Below are 26,485 nucleotides of genomic sequence, written 5' to 3' on the forward strand. Positions count from 1 at the left end.
TAAGTCTACTCTTCGCTGAGCAGCTAAACCACCCCCAGCATCACCTTGGCACTGAAAAGGCAGGTCTGGGGGGGCAGCAGGGACCCCCAAATCTGGCACCATGTCTGCCTTTCCCCCTGCTGCATCCACAACTAAAAAAAGTTGGGAAAAAACCAACAAAGATGCCCAAACGTTAAAAATACCCAGGTCTGCAGTGACTGGCATGTCTGAGAGTCCTAATCCAGGCTACAAGTGTTTATGGCTCCAGATATACATATATATGCACACATGGAGCCATAAATATATATATCTGTATGTGTGTATATATATTTATGTGTGTATATATATGCATATATATACACATGTGTATGTATATTTGTGTATCTATGCATATATATACACATATGTGTGTATATAAATATACATATTTTTGTGCGTATGCTGCACTGGTTTAAGGAGAAAGTGAGGATGGTCTCGAAAAATCTGGCGTGATTCCATGCATCCACCAAATTCAGGCAATGGCATCCCAGCATTTCAGAGCCGCTTTTCAAATCACACCCCCCTCGCAATTAAGCGCCTGCCTAAAAAGGATTGATTTTTAATTTACAGTATTTTTATTGCGTCCAAAAGAACCCTAGAAATTCCCACATTCTAAGGCAGTTTCGGGGCTCACCCCTCCCTCCCCACACCCCCATTTTTTGGGAAAACAGTCTTTTTCCTCTCCCCCCACAGGAGAAAGCAGCGGGGGGGCCCCCCGTGCCCCGACCCTACACGAAGTCCCCACGGAAAGGGCGGGGGGTGCCCCCCTGCGCCTGCCAGCGGCCCCGCAGCGTGCACAGGGGCTTGCCCTCCAGGCTCTCCAGCTCAGGGAAGCCCAGCTGGTTCAGGACCTCGTAGACCCCGGCCACCGCCGCCACCTGAAAGCAGAGGAAGAAGAGAGATTTAACTCCCCCCAGCACCCTTAGCATGCTTTTGCCACCTCCTGGGTGAAGATGCACGGGGCAGGTCCCAGCATCTCCCTGCATCCAGGAACCCACCCGACTCCCACAGCCCCCCCCAACTTTCCTCCAGCCAGGGTTTATACATTTCATAGGCCGCTTCCTCGCTGCTGGGGTCAGGGTTTGTTGGCTTTGGCACCCTTCTGCCAAAAAGCTACAATGGCACCTTGTTTTCGCTAAAAACACAGGGATTATGCAGTGGGAAGGGGCACTTTTGGGGTCAAAGGCTCCTTGTATCCGCAGGTTGGGTGTATTTCCCCTCCTCCAGCAAACGGGGGGACAGCGGGCAGATGTAAACCCATGCATTAAAGATTTAAACCCATGCATCCAGCCAACAGCAAGCATCACACGTCTCTGCTACAAGATGGTCCAGCGCCAGGCACCGCCTCCCCCCATGCCACCAGGCAATGCAAACACCAGCATAACCAGGATGCCGTGCCGGGGTGGGCACCGGTCATCCCCCCCTTCCTCGCCGCAGTCCCTTCCAGCGACATGGCAGCGGAGCTGGCGAGATGAGCGGAGCTGGCAGCCACCACTTTCATCTCCCGCCCAGCGGATCAAACATGCCAATATGAATTAGCAGCGCTGGCGGAGGCAAGTGAAGGGACAAGGTTTTTTCCCACAAAGGCAGGCGCTGCCCGCTTCACGCCCCACAAACCCGGGGAGAGGAAAAACTAATCTCTGCATCATAATAAAAATAATTAAAAATAACAAAAAGCAGGAAATATGGAGAATTTGGGGTGTCTCACCCAATTCCTATTCCATTTTTTCAGCTGACTCCCAATTCTCTCGGATGCGTGGTGCCAGCACCCGCATGCCCGTCGCCGCCTGCCCCGGCCAGGCAAGGCAAAACGGAGCTGCTTTTAATTATTCTTTCCTTTCACTTCCCCAACCCGTTTGGCCAGGATATTGTATTTTTAATACGCTGCAAAGAGACTAGAGGTGGGTTTGGGTGCAAGGAGAGCCAGCCAAGATAACCAAGCCAGGCGGAGGGCCCAGGGGGGCTGGCTGGTGGCCTCCCACCCCCAGATGCTGTAATCGCAACTGGCAGATCAAAATAAAACCCTGCAAAACTCAGGAAAGGGCAGGTTTGGGGTGGGGGGAGCACCCCATCCATGGCGGTGGGATGCCACCCATCTCCAGCAACCTGCCTGGCTTTCCCCGAGAGCCACCAGCCCAGCAAGATGGGAGCTTGCCCGGAGCGAAGGAACCTGATACGATGTCCCCAGCCACCATTCAAAAATCATATAAAACAAAAACGGGGGTCTGCTTCCCAGAGCCCTGGAGCGAGGTCCTGCTGGTGGCTTAGGCAGGGAAAGCCTCACCTCGCGCATCCAGAGGCTGAAGGGCCGCTGCCAGGAGTCCTTCTTCTCCAGATGCAGGTAGGCGTTGAAGAGGATCAGGTAGATGTAGCGCTCCAGGTACTGCAGGCTCCTCAGCTGCAGGGTCCACGTCTCCCTCTCTTCCTTGCCCGACTTGCCCTGGAAGGAGCAAGAAACCGGCTGAAGTGGTACCCGCTTCAGGAGAGCATCCGAGGCAGCTCCTGCACCGAGTCCTCATCCACAGTCCTGCTCTCCAACCCACGTGAGAAGTTTGGTGGTGAAGGACCCACGAGGACCTCTTGCGCTAGGGAAAAACCACATATACTGCTACACATCAGCCCTCTGACCCCGTGATCCCCCCGAGCAGCCCAGCCCAGCCTGCAGCCCCTGCCTGGCCTCCAGCTGAGGAGGGAGGACAACTTTGGGGACAAAAATAAGCACATCCTTCCAGCCTGCTCCTGCTGTGGCTTGGCAGTCCAGGCTCTCATTACCTTGTGGTTTCCAGCATATAAAAACTTCCCCTTTACCATGCAGACCTCAAAAATAGATGAGGGACTGCTAAATGTGGGGGGGGGGGGGGGGGGGGTGCGCCCAGGAGCCAGGGATAGATGCCCAGGTGCAAAGCATAGCCGAAACCACGAGCTCCTGGACTGCAAAGCATTTCCCCAGGGAAAAACATGTCCCTTCCCAGCATCTCCAGGTTGGATTCAGCCTCCGTCACTGGAGGAGGAGAGGCCACAGCAGCCACCGAGCGCCCTGCTCCGAGGCTGACGGCCATCACACCTCCTATTATTATTTTTATATTATTATTAGAGCTGTTATTTTAAGAACAGATGAGCCCTGCAGTGATGCCCCTTTTAGGAATTAATGAAAAAGGAATAAACAGCCAGCCGGCGTAAGAGCCCTGATCCCACAGTCAATCCTGCTGTGAACCCCGCAGACCATGCCAAAGAGCAGCAATTCCTCGCTCCGGTGTCAGCACCAACCCGCCCTCAGGGACAAGCCCGCTCCACTTTCTCTAGGTCCTTCCCCAGCCGCTCGTTGCCATGGCATACAAACATTTCCACCCGGGGGCTTTGAAAATTGGGGTTTGTTCAACCCATTTGCACCCCTATTCGTGGCAGCACCAGGCAAGTGGTTCTGCCCTTGGAAGAGGAGTCTCCTCTGCACCTATGTGCCAGTATTTGCAGAGAGCAGATCCTATTATCCTATTATTTATCATATTAACCTATTTATTTTGTATTATAGTGTCCTATTATTTATCATGTTATTATATTATGCTATTTACTTTGTATTATAGTGTCCCATTATTTATCATATTATTATATTATCCTATTTAATTTTTATTTTAGTGTCCTATTATTTATCATTTTATTATCCTATTATTTATCTTTTATCCTATTATTTATTATTTTCTTATATTCTCCTATTTTTTCCTCCCAGTTAGGGGTGGGAAGGGGTAGGACCAAACGCACGCAAGTACCAGAGCACCTTTTCCTTCCCTCCTGCTTGCCCTTACCCTGCAAATCATCTCCTGGCAAGCTCCAAAAACTGCAAAGCAGCGTCAGCCCCAGGCGCACAGCATCCATCCCACGAGGCTGCTGGTTCACCCAAACCCCATGTTTCTCTAAACACTAACCACAGCTTAATTAAGAGTCCATTAGGGCAATGACTAGACTATACAATTCCCGTAATTCTCTTCTTCAAGCTGCCCATCACTGGGGGAAAAGAAATACAAATAAAAATTAAAGCATTTGCACGTGCATCCCCCCAGCCCAGCCAAATCTAACAGGAGAGATGGAGCAGCCAAGAGAGAAATGCAAAATGCAGGCAGCGACAAAAGGCTCTTCCCAGGGCAGAGGGTGTGGGGGGAGCGGATGACTCCCTCCTTATCTCGCATTCCCACCAGGCTGCCAGGGCAAGTTGGATACGGCCAGCCCGGAAACAGGATACGGCCCAGGAACACCCACGTGCCGGTCCTGACCGCCAAGTGCCGGGAAGAGGGGCAAGGAGGTCGCGGGAATTGTCTTCCAGAAAAAAAAAACCAACACCACCACACCAGGAGCAGCCTGGCGACACTGCTCTGCTGGGGTCTTCCTCCTGGGACCCCCAAGGCTGAGCCTATAGACACAGCGAGCAGGAGTCAGCAGCAAGGCAGGGGGATCATTCGGGGTCACCGGAGAACATAATTAAATCCATAAGTAGGCAGCCGCTTGTTTAGCATGGGAGTTTTTTTTGCTCTGCAGCAAAGCACACACGGTGAGACATCCCACCGGCCACGTGGCCACCTCCCCATAATGCATAAAGGGGAGGGGGAATAAAATAAAATTACTTATCCCCAATAATTTCCCAGTAGCTATTGCTGCAAATATTTAGTCCCCAGCAGCTCGTCCCATGGAGATCAGGTTTTCTCTCCCAGCCCCAAAAAACCACAGAGGACCCCATAAACCAGGAGGCAAACACCCAGGGAGCAGCAGACATTACTGGGTGATTAAATGCTTCAGTTTTTCCTCCCCCAGGCAATCATTCATGGCCATTAATTGAAAACGAGGGTCAATGGCAGCTGTGGGCAAGAGCTGCAGCAAGGCATCGCCGGCAGGGACACGGTGCAAACCAGCCCGGGCAGGGACGATGCCAAGCCCCGAGCTCAGCCCTTCTGAGGCCCCATGAAGTAGTTGCACAGCTTAAAAAAAAAACCCAAATCTAATAAAAATTATCCTTTCTCCCCTTCATCAGCTCCACAGAAGCTCCCACGTAAAACCGGGCTGTGGCCCACGGGATGCCTCCTGCCCAGACACGGATAGGTGCCCTCCCGAGCTCAGAGGAGCCGGAGGAGCCTTTGGGGCTGGAGCAGAGCGGGACGGACCGTCCCTGCCCTCTGCCGGCTGCGCGGCACTGGACGGGCGGGATGTGGGACGGTGCCGGACAGGCGGGATGCTGGGTGGGACGCGGGATGGTGTGGGAGGGCGGGATGCTGGGTGGGATGCGGGATGGTGCGGGATGCAGGACGGTGCCAGACAGGCGGGATGCTGGGTGGGATGCAGGATAGCGTGGGATGGCGCTGGATGGGTGGGATGCAGGACGGTGCAGGATGGGATGCGGGATGGCACCAGACAGGCGGGATGCTGGGTGGGATGCAGGATGGTGCAGAATGCAGGACGGTGCCGGACAGGCGGGATGCTGGGTGGGATGCAGGACAGTGTGGGATGGCGCTGGACAGGTGGGATGCAGGGTGGGATGCGGGACGGTGCAGAATGGGATGAGGAATGGCACCAGACAGGCAGGATGCTGGGTGGGATGCAGGACAGCACTGGGTCACCATGACCAAAAGAGCCCTGGCACCTCTCCCATGGCATGGCAGAAAGCTGCAGCCCAAGAAACCATCCAGCTTCAGCAGGGCTGGTCCCGGAGCCCAGCTGCACCCTCTGGGATCAGATGCAACCCCGTGCCGATGGGGCAGAGGGCACGCAGGTGCCGCTCACCTGCCGGTAGGTGCAGATGATGATTTCTCGGAGGTGGTAGTGCATGGGTGTCATGGTCTCGCTGACGGTGTCCAGGGCCATGTCCACCTCCTTCTTCATCCGGTGACCATCGGGCAGGAGCTGGACCACCTTCATCACCACCTGGAGCATGGGCAGAAGCAGCACGGGCTTCACCATGTGCCTCCTCACCTCGACCCCATTGCTCCATCCCTGCCCGGGAGAGGACCCAGCCCCTCCAAATAAGCAGCTGTGGCTAAGGTAGCAAGGAGCGGGCTTGGAGGAGGACCCCTAAAACAGTCAGGCCCAAGGACTCACCTCGAACTCCCCTTTGGTGTACTTGGCGTCAGGCACGCTCACAATTTCCTCCTCGCTCATCTCGGGGATGCCCTGGGGCAGTCAGAGAGAGCCGGGCTGTTAGGGGCTGCGTGCCCCGTCCCCACTGCCCAACAGCTGAGCAGAAATGCAGGCCCCGAACCCAACCCACCAGGACCCCAGGCATCCTCCACCTCCCCTCTGCCTACGCAGGGAAGACCAAAATTTTACCCCCACCATCCGCTCTTCAAGGAGGGAGCCACATCTCTCCTGCCCTTAACCCTTTGTCCTGGGGTGGGAGCTCTCGGGAACAGGGTAAAGGCTAACCAGGGATGCACCCACACTTCTCCTGGAGCTTGTTGGGGGCTAGGCACAGCAAGAGGCCACCGTACGGGCATCCACCCCCCGCAGCCCATCCTGGCCCTCGCCAGCCCTCCCCACGCTCCTTTCAACCCTCCCGCTGTGCCACAGCTGCTGTGGGCTGTGCTGAGCTTCCCCAGCAGCCCCCGCTCCAGTCTGACCCCCTGGGAGAGCTGCAGACCCCAGTACCCACGTTGAAGTGCCAGAGGGTGAGGACAGCGATGACCATGGCCGTGGTGGTCCTGCCCCGGCCGCTGGAGCAGTTGAACACAAAGGCTGCCTGCGAGTCCTCGGCCAGGGCACTCTTCATCGCCTCCAGCAGCCGGTCAAAGTCCTGCCGGGAGCAAAGCCGGGGGGGTTTTATGGGTGCAGCCCGCCTCCCTTCCCCACCATGGGATCCCCCTTGTCCAGCAGCCTCCAGACTAAAATCTCCAGCTCCTCGCTGCACACACCGGATCCAGCCCAGCAGCCTTCCCTCCATCCCTGGCTGGCTGAAGGCACCCGGGGGACCCTGCCTGCGCCAGCAAGCACCCCGCACTGAGCCTGGGCACACCACCGTAGTCCTGGGGCTGGGTGGCACCGAGCACCCAAGTGGCGTTCACCCCGCAGCAGCAGGGATGGCTTGGGAAGGAGGTGGCAGCACCGTCCCATCCCCAGGGTACCTGCTCCTTGGGAGCGCAGAAGTCGGGGATGGGGATGCGGCAGTAGGTCAGCCCCTGGCAGACGTTCTTCTGCTGGCTGAATATTTCCTGCGTGGTCAGGCAGCTCTTGAACATCTTCATCTGCTTCTCCACCTCCAGGTACACCTCCAGCCACTTCTGGCACTTCAGCAGGTCGCCCTTCAGGGTAGCCTCTAGTTTCTGCAGAGGATGGAGAAACCCTCACCATAAGACCTGCTCGTCTTAATTTTTTTCAGGATTTTAATTATTTTTTTTTTTTTTTTTTTTTAGATACAGGCTAACACCCCTCTCAAACACCCCACAGCCAACACAAAACCCCACACCAGCTCCTGGCTACCACCTCTGCCCAGGACTACGGTCCCCACCGTACTTGATGGGAGCCTCAGGAGCATCATCTCCCACCACCCCGGGCAGCTCCTCCACACAGCTACTGGCAGCCAAGCTCCTCTGCTGCCTGTCTCCTCTGGAAACCCAGCTGGGAACATCTGCTCTCCTTTCCCCGGGTGCCTTTTACCCTCGCTTTCAAGCCACACTATAAATTCTTCAGGGGAGGATCTCCGCTTTGCTCTGCCTTTGCAAACTCTTACACAGTGACAGCAAAGTCAGGAGGACTCCTTTATTTTTGCAGTATGATAAAGAGCGGGTCAGCCACCTGGTTTTGCATCAGCTGGGCTGTCCCCAGCCTCTAGCAGACATGGAGGGCACAAGCCAAGCATGGCACCCGATACGACCACTGCCCCTCATTGCTAAAAGAAAAAAAAACCAAAACAAGCAGCTCCAGGGGGTGAGGGACTACCAAAGCCTGTGGACATCACCCACGAGTGCTCCTGGGAGCGGGAGATCAGTCCCTGCTGGACGGGCAGAAATCCCCGCTGCCCCGGCATCCCCCGGCAGGCAGGAGCTCACCTCCAGCTGCTGGGGCGAGGCACCAGGCACAGGGATCAGCTCCTCCAGGTGCCCAGGCTCCCGCAGCGTATAGATCTGCTCGTTCCCCTCCAGGACCACTTCTTCCCGGAGGTTGATCCAGACGATGCGGGCGTGCTTCCTCTTGGCATCCGTCAGGTACCGCAGGACGCTCCCCAGGGTCTAGGGGAAGGGGCAGCAAGGGTGATGGGAGGGCTGGGAGCCCATTGCGGGCGACCCTGCCCGCTGCAGGGTGCATGCCCCTCACCTTGGAGCTGGGCTGCGCCGTCCCGTAGACTGGCATCTTGGGCACCCGTCGAAAGTTGGCCACGCTCATCTCCTTGGCGGTGCTCAGCACGTCCGGGCAGAAGCGCTCATCTGCCACCTGCAGTGGAGCAAAGCCTGGGCAAAAGGGGTGTCCTCCCAGCATCCCAGCTGCCTCCTCCTACCCACGGGTTTGCAGCGGGGTTCCTAGCACACCACAACCTCTCACCCATGGTCCCCGCTCAGGAGAAGTCCCCAAACCCTTCCAACCCCAGCAAGCCAGGGCTCAAAGCTGCATGGCTGCATTTTAAAGGTGGGAGATGCTCTTCTTGCAGCAAGGCCGTGTCAAAGCAGCAGCAAGCCACCAACAGCTCTGGCCTCCTTCCCCCTGCCACAGCCACCCAGGAGCACCAAGAAAGGTGAAGCTGCAGCTAGTCTTCCAGCTCAGGCTCATGTTATGGGGTGCTCCAGCATCCCAGTACCCAGGGTCTGCAGGGCAGACACACCCGTGTGCACAGAGGGTCTCTAGCCACATGCCCATCCTTGCTGAGGATGCAGGGAGGACATGGACCTAGAGACCCCAACATGGACCTGCAGACCTCAAGACTCAGCACCTGCCCTACAACAGGGAAACCCCTCACTTCTCCCACCCCACCAAACCTCTTTGAGGGCGAGCATCCCAGGAAGGTGCCATTCCCAGGGGACGACAAGGAGCTACCAGCCCGATCCCTACATGCAGGATGGGTACTCACCAGTACTCGTGTCCCCTTGGTGACGAGGTCCCCAGTGACAGTGAGCTCCGACAAGTTCATCTCCGCCTGCAGCCGGTAGAGCTCGGGGTGCCGGCACATCCACCTGCTGAAGCTGAGGGCAAAGCCCAGGGGGTACTGCCGGCGGGGGGCCGGGGGGGGACGCGCTGTCAGCCTGGGCTCACACCCCCTGCCCGGACGCAACCCACGACCCCACTGAAAAAGCCTGCATTTGCTTGGGAAACTCAGAGGCGGAGACCCCTTCCCTCCCACTACATGGGGAAGCCAAAAAAAAGAGCAAAGGAGAGGTTTTGGGGCTGGGGGCGGGGGGGTTACCTGCTCATGAAGGTAGGAGTTGAAAGCAATCAAGTAGAAGTAGCGTTCGAGGCTCTGCAAAGTCCTCTGGAGGAAATACTCTTTGGTGCTGCTCCCCTGAAAGCAGAGGCAGGTGGGATTCGTGATGCCCAATGCCAACCGGTCCGGCAGCCCAGAGCAAGCCAGAAGGCTGGGGAAAAAGCCCTACACACGCTTGTTTGTGGCTGGCTTAGAAGAGAGACAAGCAAGTAGCAAACAGGCATGAGGAATATTTTTTTATGCAGCAGGTTTTGGGGGGGAAGAGGGGCAGCAATAGCATTTAAGCCGCTCCGAAGGGTTTTTGCGTATTCATGCTAACTTCACCAAGCTGTTTGTTTGGAAAGAAACCACTTCCAAATGAGAAGGGGGGAGGCGGGGGGGGGGGGGGGGGGGGGGGAGGGGTGGAACTACAAAACCCAATCTGGAATAGTTTTTTACGCTGTTTTTTCTTTAAATGAAACGTTTCAAGTTTTCCATATTAAATTATGCTTAAAGACATAAATTTGCATGTCAGCTCAAACAAAACCTTCCCTTTAGCCCAAGGACACACCGGGAGCAGTTCCAACCAGACCCGAGGGGCGTTGCTGTCCCGGGGGGATACACAGTCCAGATGCTAACAGGAGACTCGAACCCAAGGGGAGCGGGGTTGGTTAATGCAAGGTCCTGCCCCCACCCCAGCCACCTCCGTGGTCTTCAGCCAAGATGCTCAGGTGGCAGCATCCCTGGGGAAAGAGGTCCCCATGACAGCGATGCCACGGGTAGGGATGCGGGGAGCCTGCCGGAGACATCACCTCCCAGACCCATGCTCTGGGTAATGCGAGGAATGCTCAGGGACCTCTTGGGGACCCCCCCATCTGCCTTCAGAGCCCAGCAGGACCCCCAAGACCCAATCCAGGGTCAGCATTTCATGGGGGGTGGCAGACCCCAAAATGAAGGGTGATGCTAGACAAACTTAAGAGCAAGACGAGCTTATTAATTAGAGACATAAGCCACATGCCCTGTACTATCCTCCATTTCCAAGTGTCTCCTCTTTCCCTTCATCCCCAGAAGCATCATGATGCCTATGTAGCTGGCTTGAAGCAAACTCTCCTCCTCCCCATCTTCATCATTACCTCCCCAAACCAGGTGCTTGCCCCAGCACAGCTATCTTCTCCCGGAGACACAAGCTCAAACCCACAGGATTTTCCATAATTCGGAAACCACCACCACGCTGTCTCGGGGCAGGGTTTGTACTTCTGAGCATCCCATCCAACAAATTAACCCGCAACGCCAGCACCAGCAAAGGAGCACCCAGCATGGGGTCCGCAAGCATCCCTGGAGAGCCCATCAGGACTCCCTGCCCCAGGATACGATGGAAAATCCTATAAGATGAGGCTGTATATGTACAGGGGTGGGCTTGGCGAGCAGGCTTGCGCATCTCTGACATTATGTGGTTGACTCATGAATATTTACTTGTTCCTCGCAAGAGAAATCCGGCCTGCTGTCATTTATCAAGAGGCAGGGCAGTGGGCTTTGCTCTGGAAACTCAAAACAAAGCCTGCGAGGATGGAGCCGTGCTGGGTTTGCTGGCAGAGCGGCATTTCTCTACAAGAGCTTGCATTGCCTGCAATAAAAATGAGCCCTGCACTCTCACCCAAGGTAAGTCTCTTAATATTCCCCTTAAATAGGCTTTTGATGAAAAGGGGGATGATCTGCTCACGTTTCAGCCACGGAGAGCTGGGTGCCACGGGGGTCTGGCTGCAGCTCAGCATCCCATGCCAGGTTGCACCTACCCCTGCATCACCATCGCTTGAGGACTTAAATCTCCACTTTTATCCCCAACACAGGGCAGAAACCCACAGTCCAGCAGGAGATCATTCCTCTGGACCCAGAAAAGCCCTTCCTCTCCCCAAAAGCAAGTGGGGCTCTGCCAGCTCACCCAGCAAAGCCCCCCGGTACCACCTGCAGCCCCTCCAGCCCTACCAAGCCCAGGCTGTTTTTTCGATGGCCAAGCATCAGCCCCTCTCCCCTCCTCATCCTCCCCCTACCTAGCACATTTTCCTGGCCCCTCGCCATTGTTTAAACCTGCTCTCACTCCATGCAGACTTCAAATAAACACTCCTCATCGCTAATTTACGGCAGTCCCCCAGCCGTTTGTTTCCCCGGCGTCGAGGATGACATAGAGCAGCCTTCCTCAGCGGGGAAAGAGTCAGGGAAAGGCTTCAAGGCAGTGGGAAAATCCCCTGCCCTGTGCCCAAGCTTCCCCCACTATACAAGAGAGTATCTGCCATCACATGAGCAGCACCAAACATACCCAAATCCACCCTAAAAAGGGGGTAAAATTTGGGATTTGGCACTAAACGCGAAAAAAGTGCCAGTAAATGCTTTCTTTTCCCCCTGCTTAATCATTTTCATGGTGCTGTTCTGCTCCAGCCTATTTGCTTTGGCTGCACAGCACCTGTTTTTCAGATTGCCCTTTACAACCGTCCCCGGCACCTCCACTCCGCATTCAGCATGTAAATGGGAAAATTAATCTCCAAGCAGGCTGGGATCAGAGCAGCGTTTCCATCCGAGCATTCTCTCTCCATCCATCCATTGCCTGGTGAGGAGTCCCCCAGCTGGACAGGGAGATCACGGCTTTCCAGTGTGGAAAGCCACCCTGATGGCTTTTCAAAGCAAAGGGGAAAAAAAAAAAAAAAAAAAATCCTACAGAGAGGAAAGCTTGACCTTGAGTGACTATATTTGCAGGAAAACCTCTAAGCAACAATCCCTCCCAGCTCCCAAGGACTTTTACCAGCCAGGCTGGTATGGATTTTCCAATTTTAGAGCTGACGAAACCAGGGCATGGGATATTATTTGCCCCCAAGGTCATCTACCAGAAGCAGCGGTGAAGCCCAAACCAGCCAGCTTTCCCCCATATCCCAGCCTGCTCCATTTTATGGCTCTTAAACAATTGAGGGGGGGGAAAGCTCCACAACCTTCCAGGTTTCACATCCCTGGGAAATTTCCAGCTCACAGGAAGCTTTGGATTTCCAGAATTTACATTCTTCTCATCCCCATGCAAAAACAGCTCGATAAATTACCCTGCAGAGAGCAGGCGGCTTGCATCCGAGCAATCCTCTAATTAACATACCTGGATCTGATAGTCCTCCCCGATCCCTTCCAGCTTCTTCTTATACTCGTAGATGGCTTCCTTCATGTCGTGCATCTCCGAACAGGAGGCGATGGCACTGTCCACCTTGCGAGGAGCAAGCGGAAAGCCGCTCAGCTAGCCCCAGATGGGGGGGGGACCAACCTCGCCCCCTCCCATCCACTCCACCGGGGGTTTCACTGGCACCCTCTTACCTCCTCGACTATCTGCTGGCCTTTGGGGACCATCTCGATGAAGGTCTGGATGACCCGAAGCCTGTCCCTGGGAGACGTTTTAGGCGGGTGGGAGAGGCTGGTGTGGGGGAAGAGGGAGGTCAAACAAGCCCCAGGAGCACGGGCATCACCCCCACCCCAGCCCCAGGGGCTGCCCCACTTACTCGGGCTTCTGGGCGGCTCCTCGGTGGTGGTGGAGGACGAGTGTGCCCATGGCCATGGCCAGGTTGGTCCTGCCCACACCGGTCTGGCAGCCGAAGAGCAGCGCCGGTGGGGGTCTGCCAGGGTCCCGCAGCAGCAGGCTGGGGCTCTCCTAGGAGGAAGGGACAGAGGGATGGGGACCACAGGGGCATCCAGGAGGGCCAGGTCTGCCACCACAATGGCCAGGGTGGAGGTGATGGCCCTGCCCAGGCGCAGAGGGGTGGGTGGCATCTCCCCTTTGCTCAGGGGACGGCACAGATGGACCAGGACAGCACAATGGGCGGTCCATCCACTGTGTCCCCATGCCCTCCACAGCCGCTGGTGGACGTTGGCTTGTCCACCCCAGGGGACATATTCCCACCACCAGTCCCCAAGCCACTGAGATGAAAACTCCCAGGATTAAAAAAAAAAAAAAAAAAAAAAAAATAGAAGCCCTGCCATCGAAAGCCTTTGCAACAAATCCAGATCATTTCTCCCAAACCTGTTTAGGGAAGAGCCACCTATGCAGGGATGCTGGGAGGTGGCAAGGGATGGTCACCTCCAGCCAGGGGTAGGGACAAGCAGCTGGACAACATGGACTTCTCCAGCAGGGTCCACAGCAATGGGAACAGGATGCAACTATGGGCATATGCATCCTCTAACAGGCAGTGTCAAGCCAAAAGCAGGAGAAGATGCTCTCAGGGACATGGCACGCATCCCACGCTCCCTGACATGGCACCCTTGCTGAGGCACAGGAGCAAATCCCAACCCAACGTGGCCCCATGGACCAGGTGCTTTTGCTCGGCTCACCCTGAGGAAGTGGATGAAAGCATCGAACTGCTCCTCCAAAGGGGCTCCCTCGGCGGGCAGGGGCAGCCGGTGGTACCTGCCGGGCACAGGGACAGCCCTCGTTAGGAGGACAGGGCTGTGGGAGGGCTTTGTCCCCAGCCACAGTGGAGGACACGTGGCTTAAGAGGGTATCAAGAGGAAAGGCAGCCCAGCTTGCAAAAGCAAAGCGTGAGGAGGAGGAGGAGGAGGGGCAGCACCTGTAGGAGGGCAGGAGGAAGACAGGTCTGCGGTAGACCTCCTCCGTCACCTGGATGTCCTCCTCACACTGCACCCGCACGGCATGGGGCTCATCCCGCAAGCGCTCAATATCATCGTAGACGTAGTAGACGCTCTCGCTCAGCTGCGCAAAGTCGTGGATCTAGTGGAGATGGGGACCACCATCAAAACCCACAGGGCACCCACCACCTCCAGCAACACCTCTGCTCATCTTTGAGCCGGGGGGATGCATGCACCCTGTTATCACCAGGGTGATGACCCCCGCTTCTGTCCCACCTCACCTCCTTGCGGATGGCCAGCTCCAGGCTCTCTGCCCGCAGCCCTCGCTGCAGGAGCTGGAGGTTCTCATGCAGGTTCTCCTTGCCCCGGGGGGTGTAGGACACAAAGTCCCCCTCCAATCGCAGGAAGACCACAGGCTCCTCGCGGACACAGAAGAAGACACACTCCTGCGAAGAAGGGGAGAGGCTGCCCAAAAGCTCTCCTGCCTTTTTCCACCCCAGTTTCCACCCTCCCACCAACCTTGTGGCCCTCTCTCTGCAGCTTCTGCAGCACAAGCTTGAAGCCGTTGAGGCTGGGTTGCCCCATGCCGAACACAGCATAACCTCCTTTGGCTTGTCGGAAATTGGGAGCGCCGCAGCTGCCAGTAGTGTTCAAGACGTCTAATTTGCCGTATACATCCCTGACCATGAAATATTTCCCCTGGAAAACAAGATGGGCAAAGAGAAGATGGGGAATAAGTGGATTTGAGCAAGCAGGCTTGAACCCAGCTGGGAAGAAAAGTGGTTTTTTTCTTGGTGATCTTCAAAATTAGCCCCAAAAAACCTTGAGGTCCCCAAACCCCAGGCTGAAATGAGTTTGGCATGGGGTGGTGGCGATGCTCACCTGCACAAGGTAGTGTTCCAGCGTGGCCTCGGAAATGCGTCCCACTGTGTAGTTGGCCTTCAGCAGGTCATCGTGGATCTGAAACTCCTCCCTGCAGTTGTACCTGCAAAAGCCACGTGCGGGTGGGTAAAGGAAAAAAATAGTGGCACAGGTAAAGGTTTTTAAAAAAGCAATATTTAGGGAAGATGGCGCGGAGGTCTGGAGACAGCAGCAAGGGGATGCAAGAGTCTGCCAAGGACTTACGTGATGACCACGGGCGCCACTTTGTTGGTGATGATGGACTTGGCCTTGCTGTTGTGGAGCCCCAGGGTCTGGAAGGAGTGGATGCTGAGGGAGTGCTGGTCCTCCATGCTGCCGTTGCCTGGCACCCCGCTCTCCAGGGGGGATGCCGAGACTGCCTGCTGCGCCGCACTGGCGGTCGTACCCATAATCCGCAGGCAGCTGCGCCGGGACGGGAAGGCGGCAGCGACCGTGGGGAAAACAAGGAGAGAGGGAGGGGGAGGAGAAATTTCTTTTTCAGCCGCTCTCATTTTAGGAAGGGAAAATCCAGGCGGGTGCACGGCACCCCCCCCGCTGACAGCCGGCGAGGAGAGGCCCATTTGGGAAGAAGCACTAACCCAGCCCTTCCCTCCCACTCCTGCAAAGGGCTTTCTTCCTCCCTGCCTGCGTGCCATGCGGCTCCCTCCATCAGGGAGGGTCCAGACCCAGAGCAGCTGAAAGCGGGGCTGGGGAAGTGGAGAGGAAAAAAGGCAAAACGCTGGATCCAGCCCCCCAAATCTGCTGAGTCAGCAGATGGCACTGCGGAGGGACCCAGCAGCTCCCTGTCCCAGCACAGCCCTTAACCTCCTCCTCCGCTTTCGCAGCACCCCTAAACCACGCCAAGGTCCCTCCCCAGGTGGAAAACACTTGTACGCCAAATAAATTTTACTAAATATTTAGTAATTTAGGATTTAGGTGCTGCCAGCATGCCTGGAGCAGCAAGGGAGGCTCGAGGAGGCTGCTCCCTGGTCCAGGCTGTGCATGCATGTGCATGCACACACGCGTGTCAATGCACAGGCAAGCAGAGGAGGAGCTGGAGGGGTTGTGAATCGCCCGCACGTGATTTTGCGGCCTCAGAAGTTGTGGGAGGGAGCAAGGAGGAAAGCAAGGGGTTCCTGAGAAACTCTCTTGATTGCACCGGAGGCATCAGGAGCCTCGAGGCAGCGGGATGAGGGATTTCCTCCAGCTATTAATGAGCAAATCTGAAAGCTGCCTTTAAAGCAGCCGCTTATCCCCATACTGGAGGAGCACCCTCTCCCCCAGGGCAGGTGGGGGACCCTGAAAGCAGACCCCCCCCATCCCCAGGGAGCTCATCCCTACACAAGGATGAAAGCAAAAGGGCCAGCCCGGGGCGGGGGGGCTGGTGGCGGCCAGGAGCATCCTGCCACACTCGACCGGTCCAGGACAATGCGCCGACTGTCTGCACCAGCCAGGACTGGATCCTGGTAACCAAATGAAGCGAGAGATGGCAAGGGGGTAGCCTGGAAAAAAAAAAAAAACTCTGCCCACCCCTACCGAGATGGTCCCCAATAAAATCTCCTTTGTACTGATGCTGCATGGGGAATAACCCTGGCAGCATCCAAAGGGGGACGGTATCTGCTCGGCGGCAATGCACAGCACTGGGAAACCAGGGGTGGCTTTAACCCAGCCCTACAAATGCTTTTGCAGCTGCTTCTGCTGCCATGCAAGCAGTGCAGGATCAGACCCTTACTGCAATCCCAGGGAATGCGATGCCCCCAGCAGCTGCAAATGCTTCAAGGGGGGGAAAAGCCTCTGGAAAATGTGCTATTTTGAGACGGCCATGCCCTGGCGCAGATTTTCCCCTCCTCCCCATCTTTCTTCTTCCCTGCTCCGCAGAAAACTTGTTGCTCTACCGTGAATTTTCTGCACCATTAGGCAGCCTGGTTTCTTTTACATGCGAGAGAGGGGGAGGAAAAAAAAAAACAAAACAGCTGTTTCAGGCCAGTGCCATTTCTCCAAGTCCCCTTATGCTTTTCTTTTACAGAAATGCTGTTGGGGCAAAAATAAAGCAAAAAAAAAAAAATATATATATAGGGAGGTTTTGAGTGTTTCAGAGCAGGCGCTCGTGGCTTTGGAGAGCTCAGCCAGCAAGCAGGAGGGGGGCGTTCAGCCAGGATGCTTTTTTTTCCTTATTTTGTTCAGAATCGGTGCATCTTTTCAAAAGCAGCCGGCGCAGCCCGATGAGCTGTACCAATCCCTCTGGGTTTGCTCCAGCACCCCTATGCTGGGGGATGGAGACTCACCCCCCAACTTGCAGGCAGACACAGGCAGCTTCTGTATTTCCTTCGTCCTTCTCTCCCCAGCGCAGTCACCCACCTTCACCGTAAATCCCCCAGAGATATGGTTTTTGCCTGACGAACCACTCCGGTAAATAATAGACATAAAAGACACCAGGCAGATTTGGAAATGCTCTTTCAAAGCACAAAATGAATGCAGAGAAGAAATCACATTTCAGCTTCTTTCCCCCCCTCAGCTGGGCAGCCAAAACCAAGCATCTTCCAGAAAAGTACCGAAATTACCCAAAATGGGTGCTCTGGGCAAACCACAGGAACTGCTCTAAAAAGCCATGGGAAAAGGGGCTTCCCTGCAAGCTGGGACACAAAATGGGATGGGTGGGGAAGCAAAACCCTATCCCAGGAAACCAGCTAAAATGATCTTGCCTGAAAACCCTCCCAAATATAGCTGGTGGCTGCGACGAGAAGAGATGCAATGGAGCCACCATCACAGGCCAGCCAAGGGGGACAGGAGCCCAGGGACCAGCCTGGGAGGGACCAGCCCACCAAGGGGCTCTGGATTAGCCCAAATATCAGGATTTTTCCCCATTTGTTGAACACAGTTAGCAAACACTAAGCAGGTGCTTAGGCAGGCAACTTACCCTTAAAAAAAAGTAGTTTTATTATTTTCCCTGTATTTTACAGAACCCTACTGTAACCAACATCTCAGCCTGGCACGTTAAGATTTGAGATATTCTCAAACAAATCAGCCGAGCTGGTGGGCTTTGCTCCGTTTTCATGCCACTACGAGAAGTTAGGATGCTCAGAAGTGGTCCGCATGGGTTTTATGATGGCATTAGCTTTCAGCCGGGGCAAGCCGGTTTTGAGCACCCCTTCCCTTGCACGATGCCATATTTAGGGGTTTCCTTTCTAGAAGAGAGAGGACGCAGAGACAAAACCCCCTGCACAGCATCCTGGCCTCCTGCCTGCATCTTCTCCCCAGGGCGAGGGGCGCAGGGACAAACCCCAGAAATACTTGCCCAGACAGCTCATCCCCTCGCCGGCACTCGCAGCCCTAATCTCAGGGACCTAAAAGCCAAGCCTAAGACAAACTGAGGCTGTAGCTCGTTAACAAAGAGCCCATTTTCTCCCCAGCCGCAAAAAGGACCAACATCCTGCAAGAGGGCATCCCGCCCGAACAAACCGGCACTGTTCTCCAGGTGTTTTGCTTAAAAGCTTAAGTATTCCTGCTGCCTAAAGAGAAAGCAGAGCCTACGGGTGGGCAATGTATAGATGCTTCCCTTCCCCTGTAGACCCTCTCCCAGCACCACCAGCCCTGCTGAGCCCAGGGTGGATGGGGAATGCTGGAGAAGCCACAGACTGCACCGGGATGCTGCTCGAGCACCCTGAGAGATGACCCCGAGAGGCTCTGCGGCCTCTCCCACATAAGTCACGGTGATGTACAGTGCTCAGCCCTCCACCTCCCCGAGCCACTCCTCTCCCCCACCGCCCAGCATGGGGGTTATTCCCGTGCCCGGGGACCTGGCGAGGACTCAAAGCTGGAGCAAACAATGGACTAAATATAGCGGGGGATGGCCGGGCTGCAGCTGCAGGATGCATCTGCCCCGGCTGCCGCAATGAGGAGGAAGCGTGCACTTGCCTGGCCACTTCATTGTCAGCAGGAAATAAATCAAATAAATCTCCCTCCATGCATCCCCATGTTATTTTCTAGTTTTTTAAATAAAATGCAAAGCCCTTTGGGAAGCAGCAGCAATTGCAGCATCCTCCTAACACATCCATCTCTCCCCTGGGCGCGGGGCAGCCCTAGCAGCTTTTTGGCACCGAGCCGGCAGGGATGCATCCGCGAGGGATCGGGGGGCACCCGGCACTGGCGACCCAAGCAGGGAGGCAGGAAACACCGCAGCAGCCGGCAGGAAGCTCCGGCGCTGCCGGAGGGGCATCACCAAACCCCGGAGGAAGCACTGGAGCCAAGCCCCCCACCCCAGCATGCTCTTTAACCCTCTTTTTCAAAAAACAGTGAGAATAAGATAACACACAAACAGCAAGCCCTTTGCCAGGGGAGCCCGCATGTGTTAGGAGATATCCCGGAGCAGAGGCTGTGTGGGAACCGGGCTCCTGTTGTTCCAGGTGATGCCGGAAGGAAGCAGCTTGGCTTATTAAAAAAAAATATAATAAAACAAAAAGGAAAGGTGAGAAGTAACATATTAAGGTGTGGTTTATTTTAATTGTGTCGTTTGCCCACTGAGCTGCAAGGGTGAAATAAGGCAAGGAAGCAACACGACCCCAAGTGCCTTAAACCAACTGAACAGCGCTTTGCAATGGGGAGTAAAAGGCTCTGGAAAGCCAACTTTGCAGCAGACAGCTCTGATTTTACAAGCCTTGATTGTGTTGTTATTATTTTTAAACAAGAAAAGCAACCTCCCTCCATTCTCATGGGCTCCGGGCTCCTCAGAGAGCCAGTGCTGATGGCCAAAAATATAACTAAATAAGCAGTGTTTCCTAGAAAGTACAGAGGTATTTCTCAATCAGGCAGAGATCGGTGCTGCTGATCCCCTGCATGCCCTGTGCTCCACTGCCAGCATCTGCCAGGAGGGGGGGAAAGCATCAGTGGGATGCCTTCCCCCAAATCCAAGCAGGACTGCTGGGATAACGAGGACTGGGCATTTCGCACCCCCTCCCCAACACGCTCCTGCCTTTTGGCAGAAAACCGAGCGCCACATCCCCGTCCTCCACGTGACCAACCCACCTTCAGTTACTTGATTTAAAAGTCCTTACCCTGAAGTCAGGGAAAGCTGTTTGAGACAGGGAGAGGGGAGAAAAAGAAGGCATCCAGGCATATCACCCCAGAAATGTGGGTGCAACTGCACCCCACCACAGAGGCAGCCACCGAGGGGGAGGATGCTGGTACCCGTTGGGAGGTACCAGGAGCAGTACCCAGGCTGCAGCTCCCGCTCCCAAACCTGGTTTACAGTGAATTATGAATCAGCAGTGTCAAACCTTCCTCACTAAGCAAAGCCTGGGCGATGCACAGGAGGAATTAAGAGAGAAATGTGAGTATCTCATTAGCAGGATACAAAACAAACAGGGCTTTTTTGGCTGAGCCCCCTCGACTTTGCACAGAGCCCACCTGTAATGGCTCACAGCAGCCCAGGTGCAGGATGCCCTTTGGATGAGCAGCTACCGCACACACCCTCTCCCCTCCAAAAAACTCCTTTACTGCCCTTTTTAAAGACCCCGGCAGGTCCCCCCCCACATCACACCGGTCCCTGGGCTGCTGCTTTGCAGGGCCAAGAGGTGAGAGGCAGCTCACGGACATGCAGGAGATGCTCAGGCTGCCTGATGTTTAAGCGAGGGGTTTTATCAATGAGCATCAATGGAAAGAGGAACAAAGCCCTAATTTGCAAGCGCCAGCGCTGCTGGTTGTGCAGGCAGCTCGCTGCCTGCAGTTTCAAGGTCTGCGAGCATGCTTACTGAAGAGTTCCTTTTCAATAGTGCAAAGAAAAAAAAGCCATAAAGGGTGGAGATAAAGGCCGGGGACAGCTCCAAAGAGACGACTGTCCTGCGGAGGAGCTTTCCTCCGACACCAAAGACTCCCCGACTCATCAGGAAGTGCCACGGCCCCACGCCCAAACCCACTCCGCCAAATTTTTCACCCTGTGCCATTTCCACCTCCTCCCTGCAGGAAGTTTTGCGGCGTAACCCCGCGCAGGCCAGCAGTCGGGGGGTCCCGAGGATGGGGACCCTGGGGTGGCACCCACGGCGCAGCACCCCTCTCCCAACCCCGGGAGGCTCAGCGCCACGAGAAGCCCAGCCAGGGCGTTTCGGGAAGGCGAGGGCTATGATTTTGTGCTATTCATAGCTAACCACCGGCTCCCCTCCCGACAGGGAAGGCTGGCGGAGCAACGGGACGGCTCCATTTACACGGGGCTGCTTTTCAAAGCCGGGCTGCTGCAGACCACACCTTTTGCAACACAAGCAGCACCTTATGTGCGCCTGCACCCGTCGTCGCGCGCGCCTTTGCACGCTCGGTGGTTTTGCATGCGGTAGCATGCGGAGCGAGCTCTCCCAGGCTCTCTTTCTCCCCCACCCTGCTCTTAAATAAAGCAAAATCAAGCAAATCCCAGGGGGTATTTGCTCACAACACAGACCTGCCGGTTATTTTTAGGCTCCGTGTCATTCGTGCAAAGACATAATCACTTCCTGCCTTCCAGGAAGGAAATGTCCCACCACCACTGCCTGCCTGCCTACTCCCTCCCCAGGCAATGCCTGCACGTTCCCAGCACGGCCACCCCAAAACCTGCTGCCCCCCCCCCACCCAGCAGGGTAACAACCAGGACACAGCTTGGGATGTCACAAGTGCCACAGTCCTCAGTGCTGTGGGGAAGAGAGATGGTGTTCACCCCCCCAGCGCTAAGAGGAGTGATGCACCAGGGAAAGGGTAGAGGTAGGGGTCCGGAAAAGTCCAGCAGCCAAAGGAAACCCAGCCCGGACACAGTTTCTGGAAGTTTTCAGCCCCAACAGCTACAGAGGCTGAGCAGGAGCTCAGCAAGAGCAGGCAGCTTGTCCTCCTAAGGCATCCTCCATGTCCTGGCTCTGCCCAGGCAACACGGCAGCCGAGGTGACCCCGTCCTACACAGCGGTGGGAGCCCACCGGGCTCTCCGACGTACCCTGCACTAACATGCCAGTGGGAAACCCATCACTGAGTGATCCCAGGTTTCGTGCTCTTCCTTTGCTCCTCAAACAGGAGGCTAAGGAGCCAAACCCCAGACTGGGATGGTCCCCGAGCAGGGAAGGGACTGTGGTTACATCCACTCCTCTTCCTCCTCCATCTTCATCCTCCAACAGGGAGCCATCCCACAGCTCCCCATTTCACAGCCTGCTCCCCAGATGGCTTTTGGGGGTGTAAGGGAGGCAGCGCAGGGATGCAAACCCCAAAACTCACTTTGAGGCACTCCGGCCGCAGCGGACACGGCTGGCACCAGCAGACAGCCATGCTGGGCTCTTCGCCTGGGTCAGCCTCCTGCAGGGCTGGCTTCCAGGCAGCAAGAGAGAGAGAAAAGCCCTTTTTAAATAGGAAACGGGACTGCAAAGGCACAAGAGCTGGGAGGATGCCGCAGGGCGGATGCTGGGCCTCAAAACTAGTTACCCATCTATTTTCCAGAGGTTTGAAGCACAGCATTGGCTGCAGATAAACCCTCCTCGCCAGGGTTTGGGCACCTCATGCCCACGCTGTGGGGTTTGTGTTCCTGGGGCAAAACAAAGCTTCCCCCCATCGCCCCCCCGCCTTCGCTCTGGGGCGAGGGGACCCCTGCCCAACAAGCACCCCGGGCCCAGCGGGAGGAAGGCTGCTCCCAGCAGCAGCACCTGCCTCCCTCTCCCAACCGGGGGGCTGGCCGCAAACCCCCCCCGGGGCGGCGCTGGGAGGTGGGGGGGCACCCCCCGAGGTGCCGCCCGGCTCCAAGCTGGGACCCCACGGCCGAGCCTTGCCCCTCCATCCCCTGCCCCACGCACCGGGCTGGGAAACGACCACACACCCCCCACCACCCCCCCGGGGAGGGGATGAGCAGGGAAGCCGGCCCCGGGGGGGATGCCCGGTCCCGGGGCGGGGGGGATGCCCGGTCCCGGTCCCGGTCCCGGTCCCGGGGCGGGGGGGATGCGGTACCTGGCGGCGGCTCCGGGCTCAGCTCCCGCGCCGGGCTGGCCGCGCCGTCGGGCGCCCCATGGGGGCGGCGGGAGCGGGGTGGCGGGAGCGCAGCCCCGCGGCCGCCCCGACCGCCGGAGCCTCGGCGGGGGGAGGAAGCGGAGGCGGAGCCGGAGGAGGGGCAGCGCTGCCGCTCGGCCCCACGCCGCGCCCGCCGGCTGCCGAGCACCGGCCCCCGCCCCGGGACATCCCCCCGGGCCCGCCCCGCCGTGGAGCCCCAGCGCGTTGCACACCCCAGCCCCGCGGGGACCCCCGGCCACAGCACCGGCCCCCTCAGGGACCCCCTGGCACGCAGCATCCATCGCCCCGGGGACCCCCTGGCATGCAGCATCCCCCAGCCACAGCACCCATCCCCTCGGGGACCCCCTGGCACGCAGCACCCATCTCCCCGGGGACCACCCGGCACAAAGTATCCCCCAGCCACAGCACCCATCCCCCTGGGGACTCCCCTGGCATGCAGCACCCATACTGTCAGGGGCCCCATGGCACATACATCCCCCCGCCACGGCACCCATCCCTGAGGGGGTCTCCTGGCACACAGCAGCCCCCAGCCACAGCATCTTCCCCCTCAGGGACCCCACAGCACACTGCATCCCCCAGACAACACCCATCCCCTCAGGGACACCATGGCATGCAGCACCCATCCCCTTGGGGACCCCCTGGCATGCAGCAGCCCCCAGCCACAGCACCCACCCCCTCAGGGACCCCCAGCAGACAGCATCCCCCAGCCACACTGATCCTTCACATCCCCTCCTGGTGTCAACCCCCTGGGACAGACAGGGGACCAGCAGATGCCACCACCCCAGCCAGGTTCAGAAGGACAACAGCAGTTTTGGGAGCATCAAGGCACTGCCAGCACCTCTCAAAGCCTAAATGCCCTTTTCCTTCCCAGAAATGGAAGAGGAGAGAGGGATGTGTGTGATGGGGGCCAGGGCGAGGGATGCTGCTGGATCCAGGCTGGGACTGGTGTGAAAGAGCCTGCAGGGAGCCCCTGCCCCCCTGCTTTATCATTCCAAGGGGGATCGCTCCTCAAAACTCACATGGGGAAAGTAAAGGTCCAGCACTCGTTCCTGCAAGCCCTCAGCAAAACTTTTAAAAGCAGGCCGAGAGCTGAAGCTTACAGAGGAATCTGTGCTTTCTGCTTATTTTAAGCCTCCTCGCAGCCTGCTGGAGATGGACCCCCCCCCCCCCCGCCCAGCCTCAGCACATCTCCTCTCCTCCACGTTGTTGGACAGGCAGGTCCCAGGGCTCTTAACCACAGGTACAGTGGGAAGCAGCTGCCCTAAGTGGAGCTGGATACATAGCATCCCTTTCACAGACCCAAACACAGCTGCTTACAGCAGCCTGGCCTAAAAGCAAGCCATCTGCACTCCAAGCCTCCATGCTTGGTCTTCCCACCTTGCCGAAGGCTTTCAGGGCATGGTGGAGAGGGTGTAGACCTGGAGGCGTCCTCTGAAACATCAGGGTAGCTCCAGGCTCCCAAGTCTCAGAGCAATCCCTCCTTGCTTGCGCCACTCAAACACCTGGGGGAAAAAAGGCTGCTGCCCCCCCGGCTGCTCCCCAGCACGTACAGGCACCATGGTGGGTTCCTGCGATGGCTCTGCCAGTAGCAGCAGCGCCAGCACCGAGGTCTGCTCATCTTCTGCTGGTTTCCATCACGGAACAGAGTAAAGCCGTGAGATGACTTCAGGCTTCCCTCATTGCCAACAGGCACTGCACTTACTCTGCTGCCACGCAAAGATGCTATTTTAGCTAATCCATTAAAACCCAATTCCTTCATCTCCTAGCTGCCTTCCCCCATTTCATTTGGGTTGACCTCTGAGCCCTCAGAGGGCCCCATCTAAGAGGACCCCAGCCCCACCTCCCTCAGAGACCCCCAACGCCCCAGCGCTACAGCCTTGCTCGCACCCAACACCGTCCAAGACTGCTGTGCTGCTCCAGGAGGCACTACCAAATAAATGTTTATAGGACACCAACAGGCTGAAGGAAAAAGAGAAAAATGGCATTAACACATTCACCGGCACTGAGAAGGAGAGCCAGGAATGTAAACGGAGCCCGGAGGCAGTCCGAAAATGGTAACGGCTGGAAAGCAGGGCTGGAAAGTTTGTTAATCGGGATCCTAGATACTAGCCAGGCTCCCGGCCTTCGGCTCAGCCAAAATATCCTTTTCTGAGCCGCTCTGCTGAATTTTACAGTCGGATGCCACAGGACAGACCCCAGCAGTTGCACACACAGATGGCAACTACTCCAGTTTAAAACTCAAATCGAGCTATAAATCCAACCAAGGTTTCATTCACCCTGCTGCATGTGAAATTACCCTGGTTTAGTTTGTTTACAGCTCGCTATCATGAAGAGCTTCAGTCCTAGATTGAAATTTTACCCTTTTTTTTTAAATTCTCCATTTTTAGCTCCCAAATCGGCATCTAGACATTCCCCCTGCCCTAAGGAGCACACAAAAGCCAGGGCCCCCCATGCACATGCACCTCACTGCAGGGGCTTTGCAAAACAGGATTAAAAAAAAAAACTCACCCAAAAATTCGGGAGGAAAACAGTTGTCGCTCCCCTAAGCTTGGCATCGCATGGGCAAAGCCAAACCCAGAAGAGGGAGCTCCCAAATGCCTCATCAGCATTTTTTTCATCTTGCTTCTCTTCTCCATACACACGCTGCAAAATTCGCTAACATTTCAGAATTAAAAAAGAGCAACCCACGATCCACCACTCCCATTCAGTGGTGGAAGAAAAAATGTCTTATCTTTATTTTCTTTTATTTCTTAAAAAGCCTTGCTGCCTGTTTCCAAGCAACACAGCTTTCCTCCAGATTTTTTTTGCCCCAACAGGCTTTAGGTACCCCCTTAATAGAGACTTCAGGTAAGAAACAACCTGCAGAGCCAGAATTTGGGGAGAAACTGCAGGAGGGAGCAGCTGTACAACACACACACTCTGCACCAGCAGCAGTGCCTGCTCCGAAGGAAGGGGTTTCCTTGCTGCCTTCCCACCCCTCCTCCTACATCCCACTTTTTTACTCGGGATCAGGCTGGAGAGGAGCGCAAGAAGCAAGAGTATAGCAATAAAGATAATTTAATAGTCATAATTTAATAATAACCCGGGTAACAGCGCAAAGTGACAGCCCTTCCCCAGGCTCCCAGCGGAGCAGAGGCATTGCTGCTGCAATATGCACCCGCATCCACGGGAGGTCACGGCAGGACCACACCGGCTATGGCCAAGCCGGGGTGCACAAGGGGCCCCCCCAAACCCAGGTCAGTGGCACCCTTGGTGCTGCCCTCCAGGCTTCACCCGTGGGACCCGAACGGCCACGGGCGGTTCGGGAATGCGGCGTGCCGCTGTGGTATTTCACACGCGGGGTCTGCATCCCAAAGTGATGCACTTTCAGGGGTGTCACAGCACCAGGGGGGTTGCTGGTAGTTTGCTGAGACACTCACAAAAATTGGGGGCCCCGAGGATCTGGCTGCTGCAGCCGGAGGGAGGGGATGCCCTGCTCCCACCCACCCCGCAGCACCCTTCCTACTAGGGGGGAAAAGGCTTTTGCTGCTCAGCCCCCCCCAGACAGCATGGATGGTATAAAAAAAGTCTGCCATTGCTGTACTTGGTTAAAAACT

At 56.4% G+C, this 26,485-nt stretch overlaps 1 protein-coding gene across 1 annotated transcript; it reads right to left on the minus strand.

Moving 5' to 3' along the window:
* Nucleotides 1-570: 570 nt before the first annotated feature.
* On the minus strand, nt 571-22,965 carry PALD1 (phosphatase domain containing paladin 1). The gene is made up of 20 exons (XM_075505389.1): nt 22,830-22,965; nt 15,116-15,313; nt 14,873-14,975; nt 14,510-14,689; nt 14,272-14,436; nt 13,972-14,132; nt 13,736-13,811; nt 12,910-13,058; nt 12,728-12,824; nt 12,516-12,620; nt 9,386-9,481; nt 9,053-9,187; nt 8,305-8,421; nt 8,040-8,219; nt 7,116-7,313; nt 6,647-6,787; nt 6,097-6,168; nt 5,782-5,922; nt 2,303-2,458; nt 571-896 (listed from the first exon to the last, which is right to left on the minus strand). The coding sequence occupies exons 2-20, from the start codon at nt 15,298-15,300 to the stop codon at nt 747-749; spliced, it is 2,607 nt and encodes an 868-aa protein (XP_075361504.1). The 5' UTR covers nt 15,301-15,313; nt 22,830-22,965; the 3' UTR covers nt 571-746.
* Between the last annotated feature and the right edge of the window lie 3,520 nt (nt 22,966-26,485).

The sequence above is a fragment of the Mycteria americana genome, chromosome 6, assembly GCF_035582795.1.
Source record: "Mycteria americana isolate JAX WOST 10 ecotype Jacksonville Zoo and Gardens chromosome 6, USCA_MyAme_1.0, whole genome shotgun sequence".
Taxonomy (NCBI): Eukaryota; Metazoa; Chordata; class Aves; order Ciconiiformes; family Ciconiidae; genus Mycteria; species Mycteria americana.

Excerpts from the sequence above, each read along its gene's own strand:
- PALD1 (XM_075505389.1), bottom strand. The coding sequence starts at position 15,300 with ATGGGTACGACCGCCAGTGCGGCGCAGCAGGCAGTCTCGGCATCCCCC. Across the intron at positions 13,812-13,971 it reads TTCCTCCTGCCCTCCTACAG|GTACCACCGGCTGCCCCTGC; the intron begins GTGCTGCCCCTC and ends TGTGCCCGGCAG. Across the intron at positions 13,059-13,735 it reads CTTTCATCCACTTCCTCAGG|GAGAGCCCCAGCCTGCTGCT; the intron begins GTGAGCCGAGCA and ends CCTTCCTCCTAG.